This window comes from Arvicanthis niloticus, chromosome 21 (assembly GCF_011762505.2).
Source record: "Arvicanthis niloticus isolate mArvNil1 chromosome 21, mArvNil1.pat.X, whole genome shotgun sequence".
NCBI classification, from domain to species: Eukaryota; Metazoa; Chordata; class Mammalia; order Rodentia; family Muridae; genus Arvicanthis; species Arvicanthis niloticus.
The window spans coordinates 492,259-504,399 of record NC_047678.1 but is presented as its reverse complement, the minus strand read 5'-3'; the positions used below and the strand labels follow the sequence as shown (position 1 = coordinate 504,399).

General features: G+C 40.6%; 1 protein-coding gene across 1 annotated transcript in view; it reads right to left on the bottom strand.

The window, feature by feature from the left end:
* Cd109 (CD109 molecule) overlaps positions 1-8,829 on the bottom strand; it is a 93,023-nt gene extending 84,194 nt beyond the window's left edge. The window contains exons 1-3 of the mRNA XM_034484065.2: positions 8,757-8,829; positions 2,483-2,511; positions 356-586 (exon numbers count right to left, since the gene is read on the bottom strand). Of these exons, the coding sequence (XP_034339956.1) occupies positions 356-478 (123 nt within the window). The 5' untranslated portion in view covers positions 479-586; positions 2,483-2,511; positions 8,757-8,829. The remainder of the gene's footprint in view (positions 1-355; positions 587-2,482; positions 2,512-8,756) is intronic.
* Positions 8,830-12,141: the final 3,312 nt, after the last annotated feature.

The window sequence follows — 12,141 nt, the reverse complement described above, 5'->3', positions numbered from 1 at the left end:
CATGAATATCTACCCCCTCACGTGTATGTGTGTACATTAATCGTCTGTCTTCTTGCGACCCATTGAAAACTAAATTCAACATGAACAGGGGTTTAGTCTGCTTTGTTCTGTTCAATGTCTCAGTGCCTGGAATACAAAACTCATGAATGGATAGATCATAGTGATGAAGCCAGGATTATACAGGAATGGAGGGACTCCATAGCCTGAGCTCTGAGGTTCCACTACCTCCCTTCAGAGGATCGCCATGTTGAGAGGTGAAACTCAACGTTACTGTGTCACTACCCTGAGCAGAACTCTCAAGGCAGCTTTAGCGGGATGGCTTGAAGTCCCCACTTCACACCAGCCTGCCACTCACCTTAATGAAAATGTCCACCAACGTCTTAAAAGGCTTGAGATCTGAGAAGAGTGTGAGCACTCGAAACTTCACTTCCTGCTTTGGCTTGTAGAACGCCTTGTCTGTTTGGATGAGGACAGACATACTCTTGCTCTCAAATGTTAAGCGTGTCCTGTTGGAGAATAAGATCTTATCCTCCGTTTGTCCGACTATCTGTAGTTCATAAATCTTATCTGCACTGTGCAGCGGTAGCTGGATCGGGAAAGATCAGACATATCAAAGTCTCACCATTTTACCTTAAAAAGAGTTTTAATTACAAATTAGAATAAAAAGATTAAACAGAGAGTATTATCATAAAGAAGTGTAGTGTTGGGGAAAACTTATTCTTCATAGGCACCAAAGCTGAACACTTTGCTTTCTGGTCTTTAAAATTCTGTACTCTGCTCTTCAATTAGATCAGAGAGATTCTGGAGTGAGGGACACATCTCCACAGCTGTCTCTCTCAGCAGGAGTTACATCACCTTTTTTTTTCTTTTTTTAATTAATTATTTCATTTATTTACATTTTAAACGTCCTCCTCTCCCCCCTTCCCACCATTTCCTTTTCTATGTGCAGGTTTGTTCTCACTCACAGCTGTTAAGCTTGGAAAACTCACCCCACCCCCTCCCCACCCCACCCCACCCCACAACCTGTAAGCTTTTCCAGGCTTTCACTGTTCGAGACAATCAGCCTGTGAAACACCAGTGTTTGTCTCCTTGCTGTATTCTCTCATCTGTAATGCTTTCTTTTCCTATACCTTGTTCAGCATGTGATTGGTGGCCATGCTGCCATTTTTAATACTATTAATAACAACAGAAATCCTACCATCTGGTACGAACAGACCACAAGCCATATTGAGCAGTTCACATGTTGTCTGTTATCTGACCTCAAGATAATCAGTCCTTCAACCCAGTTCCATACCCACCCTTGACCAGATTCTCCTGCTAAAACCATTTCACAACAAAACTAGGTTTACAGAGTTAAGGACAGCACTCCGGGTCACCAGCCCATATCCAAGTTTAACGTGTGCTATATTAATCTAGAGGTAACATGATGTAGTGATTTTAAATATGTCCAGAAAGTTTCTGATCTATCTCCCTTCAAAAAATAGAGTCTGTATTGGATTATCAAAATAAGACTTGGAAATAAAAGGAAAACTAGTTGAGAACAGGGAAGGGGTCAGCAGAGATAGGAGGGAACAAGACAGGGTAATGAAAGGCGGATGATCAAAATAGAGTATATACATATATGAAAAAATCATGAAATACATTTAAAAACAAAACTGAAACACGTGTTAACATTTAACATGAAAACTATTATGTGTAATTTTAAAATGTTAATTAAAGACACACTGGGTGTGGTTGGTGGTGCATGCCTTTAATCCCAGCACTAAGGAGATAGAAGCAGGAAAATCTTCATAAATTCATGGCCAGCCAGAGATATATGGCTATATAGTGAGGCCTTGTCAGAAAGAAAGAAAGAAAGAAAGAAAGAAAGAAAGAAAGAAAGAAAGAAAGAAAGAAAGAAACAAAGAAAGAAAGAGAGAGAGAGAAAGAGGAGGGAGGGAGGGAGGAAGGGGAAAAGGAAGGAAAGAAAAGAAAAAAAAAGAAAAGAAAACTTTATGCAGGAGTAGAGCCAAACACAATAAAGTGATCTAATGTCCCAGTTTATTGAAGAAAAGTCCCTGCTAGGAGTTTAGAGAACATACTAGCCAACCTCTCTAAAGTAATGTTGTTCTTAAATATTTGAAAAGTACAGTACATTCAAGTAAAATTTACAAGTGATGTAAATTAAGAGCCAATAAAAGGATACATACACCATAGTTACAATATATTTCTTTTTTATTGTTTTGAGATTTTTTTTGGTTGGTTGGTCGGTTGGTTGGTTGGTTTGGTTTTGTCTGTTTGGTATTTGGTTTTTGGTTTTTGGAAACAGGGTTTTCTCTGTGTAGCCCTAGCTGGCCTGGAACACAGAGATCTTCCTGCCTCTGCCTCCCAAGTGTTGGGATTAAAGATGTACACCACTACACCCAGTTTGCAATATATTTCTGAAGCCAATTTTTGGCATTTATTTATTTACTGAAGCCAAATAATTTAAATAGGTACTTACTGCCGGAAGAATAAGAGTTCTGAAATGGCCTGAAAGGAAAACAAGAAAGGAAAGGTATTTGTCAAGATTTAACATTCTTTCACTATGGATAGAACCATCAACTTCCTTGATCAAACCAAAACAGCTTTATTTATAACCAAAATAACCAAGAGATTGTAGCCCATACTTGCGGAGAAGATCAAGATTAAAAGGTTCAGCCAGGGATAAAATCCCAGCAAGGTCTGCCGACCTCCATTAACTCTCACCGGCACTGCTCTTGCAGCTGTTAAGGTTCCCAGGTTTGAGGGGTGCTTCAGAGAAGATGGAAGAACCTGGGGATTGGAGCTTGAGGAGGGGTGTTGTTCTGGTTCTGTTTTCCCTGGGGGGTGTGGTACAAGAAATTGAGCCCAGGGCTTCACGGCATCTAGCATGTCATCTGCACTGAGCTCAGTCCCCAGTGGGGCTCACTCTTCATGTTCTCAGACACTCATGATAAAGGAAGGTGTTAGTCATGCCAGGCTCAGCAGTGATTCACAAAGATCAGACTATTTTTCATGTACACTTTCTTAAAATAGGACCAATGGTTCAACACATACCAATTTTTCATCGGACCCACTTGTTTCAAGGAAAAATTGTTTCAAGTTGAAATTGCCAAACATTCCCATCACATGTGAAAATAGAGCCTTTATTGAAGAACTATTTAATAAAGGAACCAGTGTCTCTCTCAAATGAAGCCATATTGAGTCTACCATGTGAGAGCTGGATTATACAAGGTGGCCCAGTACAAAGTAGGAAATACAACAGGCTCTGAAATCATGCCACACACAGGGTTCTACTACGAATTTGCTCTTTTCCTGCCTTGCTTGTCCTTGAACCTGATTCTGCAGCTCAGTATTTTCATCTATGAAATAAAAACGTTGATCATTGTTCCAAACTCATACAGTGTCATGTGGGGAGGCTGTTGTCACCTATAATACACAGACACACAAGAAGCACTTGACGGTCATCAGAGTACCAGAAAGCTTGGAGAAGTGTCTACCAGGATGTCAGCTTGTCTCTATAGCAACATTCTCCAAGTGTTTATGAGGAAATATGCCATCAGTAAAGCATGTGACATATGTCATCAATATCAGTCTACATTTATAAAGTGGGATACATATACTTCCTCATTCAAGACAGTAAACATCAAAAGCCTCAGTTGCTTAATCTTGTTCAAAAATAATAATAAAAGTAGCTGAGTGAGGCTAGCCTGAACTACACAGTGCATTCAACACCAGCGTGAGCTGCATATCAAAAAACTGCCTCAAAAGTAAAATTAATGAAAATTAGTATATTTTCTAACTTCACATTATGAAACAATCTTATATATTCCCAGATGTGTACACATCCATTTTAAACAACAGTCTTCTGGTGAACTCAAAGAAATAGGAATAGGTTTGCAGGAACCACGAGGCAATTAGCCATCATTGATTACCAGCCAGTATGGTGCAGCTTATCTGCTGACTGTAAGCTCTCCTGCAAAGAGCGGGAGTCTGACATAATGGGCTGTTGAACAAAATGTGGAAAAAGTAAAGAAAGAGTTGATTGGATGTTGGAAGACAGGGGTAGGAGCACTTCAAAGGGGTGCCTGGGAAAATGTGGGATAGGAGGAGTCAGTCAGGGGAGGAAGGAGAAGAGCCAGAGAAGAGAATGCACAGCAGAACAGGACACTGTGACCCTACCAAAGCCAGAGCTGGCTGAGCTGAGCCGAGCTGGGAGAGAGCAATTGTGAGTTGGGTCTAATCTAATATCTTTTTTATGTTTCTTATTATCTTATTTAACAGAGAAAAACTTAAATAAATTTATGATGTACTGTATGATGTTTTGACACATGTGTAACCTGTGGGGTGGCTAACTTGAGACGCACCGCCTCACAGACACTCATATTGGCTATTAGAACAAAGTACATAAAAACATTTCTAAGAATTGTAGCCGTTATGTACACTGGCATTTCTCTCTCTTCTCTAACTAGAATTTTTTATTCTTTGACCAACATCTTCCTTGAAACCCCTAGCTGGATAACAAGCATTTAGGCTCCTTTTCTTAACTTTTAAAAATTACATATAGTGAAATCATACATACCATGTCCTCAGATTCACCCATGTTGTTGCAGGTGGCAGGGTTTCCATTCTCTGAGTCAAACAGTATTCCACTGTGGATATACATGGTATGTTTCCTTACCCATTTAGATAATGTCCATGTTCATGGACACTTAGGTTGTCACCACCTCAGCTCTTACGAGTGGTGCTCCAGTAACAGGGGAACACAGGTGTCTCTTTGACATGCTGATGTCATAGCTGGGTATAAACACAGTTGTACAGGAACAGTTTTTTTTTTTTTGTTCTTGTACAATTTTTAAGCGTTCAATTCTCATGGGATATTTATATAGTCTATACTAAATTTAAGTGAAACTGAAAGACTATAACAGAAACTATACTTGGTACAAATAAATAAATAAATAAATACTTTTAGAGATATATAAATACAACTTCCTGTTGGGAGCCGACTTTAGCAGAAAGCGGCTAGATCAACTTTGCAGCCATCTGGAACCATATACCCTGACGAAAGATTTGGTTTTCAATAGCCTACAACAGCTAAAGCACACTCTGATATCCCACATATTTTGTGTTGCTGTTTACTGGCCCCAGCTGCAAGGTGCACGTGGTGGCCACGCCTGCAAGGCATGCAGTTCACGTGCTGTCCACGTGCTATCTACACCATACATGCTTATAAGGCCCATGTGCTATCCACGCCTGCAAGGCATTGCGGTGCACGTGCTGTCCACGCTATAGACGCCTGTAAGGCTTACGTCATATCAACACCTGCAAGGCACGTGGCAAAAGCTTATAAATAGCTCAGAATTCCCTTCAATAAACGAGACTTGATCAGAATCTCTGTCTTGTCTCCATTCTTCGAGTCTCTTCCCCTTTATCCCCACTCTCTCTCTCGCTAGACCCTGACCCTCGGACCGGAACGGGCAGTACGGGCTGCAACAACTTCCTTCACAGGCTTTTTTTTAAGTTGTTGATTGGCTTCTTTGAGAACCAAAAATATACTATCAGACATTCTCTATACACACTTGGGAATAAGGAAGTAGTCCTCCCAGGCAAGCATTTAGGAGCAGATAAGTATGCACAGTTTCACAGAGGAGTCAGTTAACTATGAATGTGGCTGGAGAAAGAATACACTAAGAGGACATAAGAGGACAGAAAGTTAAAACATAAAAGACAATCACACAGAATCCATGAATTTGAGACAGAGCCAAAGGGGTACGTGGAAAGGGCTGGCAGGAGGAGGGGGAAGGAGGAAATGATTATATTCTGTAGAATTATATATATATATATAATGACCTTGTTTCAAAGAAATAAAGTGGACAGTGACTGAGGAAGACAATTGGCATTGAGTTCCAGACTCCACATGCAGGGACATACCCCTGTGCACACACAAACATGGAGACACAAATATATCATGAAAGTAGTGTGACCAAACAACTTAAACACTCAATAAACAATGGATCATAATCTACCAAACAAGACAAAATCTGATGAGGTCATGTTGCCACATATATGTCATTAAATACATGATGAATTGAGAGCAAAGAAAAGCTGTAGACAGAGAAACTGATGAACCCTTGGGGCTCTGGGACTCTAACTGGTGATCGTGAGCCTTGTATGTGCAAGCCAGTGGAGACCAGTGAGAAACAGTCACCACTTTATGTTAAGCTACTAAACTTTGGGATGGCTTGTTCCCAGCAATAGATAATTGGGAAATCTTGGAAACAAACAAGATTAACTGGCAAAGCTCACCCCAGCATGGTGAAGCACACCGAAATTTCAGTACTTGGAGGGCTGACACAGGAGGATCACAAGTTTGAGGCCAGCCTGAACTCAAAGATAACTAATATGAAAAAAAAAATCCCAAACAAGCATACAGGGATAAAAAAAAAAAAAAAAAAAAAAAAAAAAAAAAAAAAAACCTCTAGCAAACTTCTGAAGCTTGGCTCGTCATACAGCAAGCACCAGACACATGTGACACCTGTAAAACGCACCTGAGTCCTTAGACATAGAACAAAATATAGAGTAAAATATTCAGCAATAATTTTTAAAAGGATTTTGTGTAGTCATGGTATCTGTAATTACAAATAATGAATCATATAGCTCAAATAAAGTGTCCTATCAAAATTAATTTATATATTTCATTTTACTCCTTTGTAATGCAGTCACTGGAGAATGTTCTCTTATTGTTGAATTATAATCCTGCTTTCCAGTGGTGTCCTAGAGGATGGAGCTCTGACATTTTTATTTAGAAACAATAAAACAGCCAACAAGATCTGACAGAATACCTTTTTTTAAAAAAAAAAAAAATGAATCAAAGCAATACATATAATTCTACAGACCTACACTCCAACTATCTTCACAAGACAGAAATCAAGGAAACTGTCTGCCTCTGAATTTCTTCCACGGTTTGCACCAGTTCTAACAGCTGCCATACCACTGGCCTTGCCGTTTCAATTTGGTTTAGTAGAAGTTTCTGTTCCAAGTAGGAGCTTCCTGGACAGAGACATTCTGAGTGAATGTTCCAATAATTCTTTTATCCTTATTTTACAAATGGAATCTGGAGCCCTGAATCACCCAAGACTCTCAACAGGCAGCCTGACTCTTGGATCTCAACATCAGACCAGCTGTGGATGGTCTCAGTATCCTCTTGTGCAGAGCTGGCTACTGTCAAGAGTGTCATCTGGCTGTTTCGTTTGTGAATGTCCCTAATTCCTTAATCGTAGAGGTTTTAAATCTCATCTTGGATTCCTTGCTTTCCTCATCTGTGTGGATCCTGGTATCTAAACAGGTCATCCCCAGGAGCAGGCAACCCTGTGCAAGTCCAATCTCTAGCTAACAGGAGGATCAGAGGTCTGGGACACACCCTACAGTTTAGATGAAAGAGCCTTTCTCCTGCAGTGGACATGGGTGCTACAAGACAGCAGCCACCACAATGTTCCACACCAAAATTAAGTATAAAAAGCCGAAGTGCTGAGAGCTGTGCCCCAGCAAACCAGCTGGTTCCTGAGAGGTACCTAGTTTTCATCGCTTCGGGATAAATCTACCGGCTTAGCTTGTTTGTCAGCCTGGGGAATGGCAGACATCATGTGCTTCCTTTCTACCCTGGTCTCACACACACAGGCTGCCTCCCATCAACATCAGATCTACAAAGACTGAGGAGGGGTAGAAATATGAGCACCGATCACTCACTAGGCACGTGACATCAGGCAAGGAGAAAGAGGAAATCCGTTGGGATTCTACAATAAATGAGTCTCTTCCACTGGCTAACTGGAGGGCAAGCATGCTGGCCATTCCAAACAGGCTCCCTAGAAATCTCCTTTCACCGTAACATTTCGGTGAAATGATTTGTTTCGTTTTGTTTTGTTTTGTTTTGGGTGTAGCTTTTAGTCAGCTCAGACCTTTGAAGGGTTTCTCAGGAGATCAAAGCTGGAGGAGTTGCATGCCAGAGTCCCACTACTGACCTATGATGACATCTGTCATAGAACCAGGAAAGATGCAAAGCCAAGAGAGAGTGTGCAGGAGCAGAGATGCCTCAGCCTCCATAGCTCCTGCTGGGTCCTGCATCTCACTGTGCAGTTATAACAATTGAGTCCTTATTAAGGGTCAACTTTAAATGTTTAACATTACTTATTGCTATTGCTGCTGCCGTCTCTATAAATTTAAAAATATATCTTGGAATTTTCTAGGCACTCACTAAGTCCTAGTACAGGACTTATTTGAAAGTCTAAAGATGCTGGACAGTGGTGGCTCACACCTTTAACCCCAGCACTTGGAAGGCAGAGGCAGGAGGATTTCTGAGTTCAAGGCCAGCCTGGTCTACAGAGTGAGTTCCAAGACAGCCAGGGCTACACAGAGAAACCCTGTCTCAAAAAAAAAACCAAACAACAAAAAAAAAAAAAAGTCTAAAGATTTTACAATAACTTGGGTCACCAAACCATAAAAGTGGGGGATTGGGGAGGGAGGCAGGACAGAAGGGAAATAATAAACCCCTTTCTCTGCTGTTGCTAGGGTGAGAGATAGATAGATAGATAGATAGATAGATAGATAGATAGATGCAAACCTTTGGGAACGTTTTTTTTTTCTTTTTGATTTTATCCAGGTTCCACTCATGGAACATGAGAAATGGCTGGCTCTCTCTTGAAAGGTGGCTCACACTCTTTCAATCACTAAGGATGCACTCCATTTTGTAAAGTTCTTACCGGTAGTTCCAGACAACTGTAGCCTCTGATCACTCCTCAGAGCCTCCCAGACTGCTGTCTCTGCCCCTCAGCAGGCAACAACTCAAAAGAAGCCTTGTTTGTAGACTTCACACTTGGCACAAGTGGAAAAAACTGGCCGTTTGATTTACAAATAGAGTCAAGGCTATTTTTAAGTTGCGTAATGAGCATACAGAAGAATGAACCTTTCCTCAACTTTTAAAGATACACATCTGCTGCCTTACCTGGCATCTGTCCTCACCAAGTAGTTCTGAAGAATTGGTGACCAGAAAGACTAGTGTACATTGGGAAATAAAAATAGGTCCAAAAATCTCTATTAAAAAAAATTTTTTTCCACTATGTATCTGCCCAACTTAATATTTGAGGCTGAGGCTTAATATCTTTGGCAGTTCTTTGCTATGCAGTCATGTGCATATTTATTTTTATAAACTTACACGCATCCCCACTGTTCAATTTCTTACCTCTTTACCAGTTTCTTAAATATTCTCTCATTATGCAGAAAATTGTTTTATCTCCAAATGGACTACAAAAAGATGACCCTTTTCCACCACAAATCTGTGGGAGATAGAACTTTCAAATACAGTGTTTCTCTTTGACAGTTTAAAGTCATTTTGGCAACAAAAACAAAAGCAAATAAACTAAATGAGTCAATGCAGAAAATATAAGTACCTTACAATCTCTTTTAAACCCTCCTTTGGACTCTTTCATACTCTTGGTTTTTTCCTCTCCTGCTTCCCCTTGCTTATAAATATTTCAGTAACTATGACATTCACCCATGTTTCATTCTATGTATAGGGCTGAGTGAGACAAGATCAAACAGAAACCCACTAAAGTAAGATAAATTTAAACTGAGGTTCAATACAAATGGAAAAGCAAGAGTCGGGCAGGGCTCCTGCCTTACAAACATAGAGTACTTACTATGGCAGACAGGCCATCCACAGCCTGCAGACCAAACCTGGCCCACACCGTTGTGTGAGTTCATGAACAAAAAATGGTTTTTCATTTTCAAACAGATGGGTCAGGGAGAACAATCTTTCACTGTTAGTCAAAGGCACACAGACCTTCAAGTTGGTCGCTCGTTTATCTACGGCTGTTTTAAAGCTATAAGGCAGTGTTCAGTAACAGCAATAAAGACAGAAATCCAAACCTACATTTACCTTCTCAGGAAAAGGCCATCATCCCCCTATGGTGCGATGCACTGTGGGGAGACTCCCTCCTCCTTCCTTAAGGAAGAAGGTTGACTGTCCACGAAAGCCAACAATAGAGAGAGGACATGTTTGTACTCAGAAGGAGGTGGGAGCCTCCATATCTGCCACTGGGGAATGACAAGAAAAAGACAGCTAAGTAACTGTCTGTGAAACATTACTATATGTAAGGCATTGTGATCCATGCTCTAAAGCGATGTATTAACAACAACAACAAAAATAACTGAGTGAAATTAAATTCAATAATATATCTTACTTAACCCCATATGTTCAAAATACAATCATCAATCATATGCATTTAAAGTTATGAGTTTAATTCTTTTTGGTAGCAATATTCAAAATCCAGTGTTTACTTACAGTCATGGCTCATCTCAAGCCATACAAGCCCCGTTACCCATACTAAAAACTACTTGTGAGGTTGGGCATGGTGGCACATGTCTTTAATCCCAATACTCAGGAGATTAAAATATGTAAATCTCTGTGAATTTGAGGCCAAACAGGATCTATACAGCAAGTTCTCAGCCATCCAGGGCTGCACAGTGAGACCATGTCTAAATAACAAGAAGAAGAAGAAGAAGAAGAAGAAGAAGAAGAAGAAGAAGAAGAAGAAGAAGAAGAAGAAGAAGAAGAAGAAGAAGAAGAAGAAGAAGAAGAAGAAGAAAAGAAGAGGAGTAATAATAACTTTATAAAAACACTGCACATAACTAATGGCTCCCACATTAAATGGTACAGCGCCACAAAGTATCTCATGTGGCCACACAGCAGTGCCACTCAATTACGACTATTGCTGGGTGATTTAAGAGAGCTCAGTTTCAATGTGGTTTTACAACTCCCATTTTGAACCACTGTGCCTCCTGATAGAATGGCATGGACCCAAGGATCATTTTCCAAACAGTCATTACAACATTACAACATAATCACATAGAGTTGACACGCAATAAATATTTAAAATACTGAATATAATGAATGGTTTCTCTATGTTCCTTAAGAGATTTAACACATATTTCAACACAGTAATGTTAAACCAGTCTGTAGCTACCCGTTCACAAACACAACACCCTACCTCTGCCTGCTACAAGGAAGCTACGGCGTGTTCTTAGAAGACATTCCTCTCCATTTAGTCCAGCTTCTTCACCACTCAGTATGGCTTTTAGATTTTAACTCATGAATCATTTCCTCGAACTAAAAGTCCCATAGACCTGCCCACCAGTTACCCACTGCTAATCCCCCACTAGATCTTGGAGCTATTTCACCCAAGGCCTGGCAGGCAAACTAAGGGGGATGGATGGGTAGCAACAAACGCCATGTGTTTGCTCTGATACACAGAATCTGGGTCACACACACATGAATGACATGAAAGGAAGAAGACAACCAGGAGGAGTGGGAATGAGAGAAGGGAGGGAAAACATGAGCAAGTACATGAGAGATGTTTATGAAAATATCATCATGAAATATGTCATTTTGCACAAGCAATATATACTAGTAATCTAAATAAAGTCAATTCCTATAACTCTCCTATGAAAAGAGTAAAAACGAGTGCAAGACTGGGCCTCACCACCCCAAGCTCTGTCATCTGTCACTACACTTTTATATGACTGTTATCTTGACCCTGACCAAAATAGGATGAGTCAAAAATGATGAATCAGAATGCCACCTCATACACCAACAAGCACGGTGGGAATAAACTCATCCCATCCCCCTATGCCTCTACAGAGGCACACTGCCATCACAAACAACCCTTCACACACATGCACACACACACACACACACACACACACACACACACACCTTCATTGCAATTTCTCACAATTCAGCCGCAGCCCATCTTAGGACACCACCAGGGAAGATCTCAGCACAGTTTCCTTTTTGACATTCCTCTCCTTGGCCCCACTTCCTAGAAGAAGGTAGCCAGCTCTACACGGTTTAGAGGAAGGTGGTGACTCTGGCAAAGTCCTCCTAAAATTAGCACTGCAATCTTTTGTTTCTTTCAGGAAATATCTCTTGTTTTACTTTTCAATTTTCTCTTTCATCAGATGAAAAAGTGGTGCCTGGGGTGGGAATCTCAGCACTCAGAAAAAGAGGCAGGAGAATCACAAGTTTGAAGTCAGCCTGGGCTACCTAGAGAGACTGTCAGAAAGAACTAAATTAAACTTCCTGCCTTG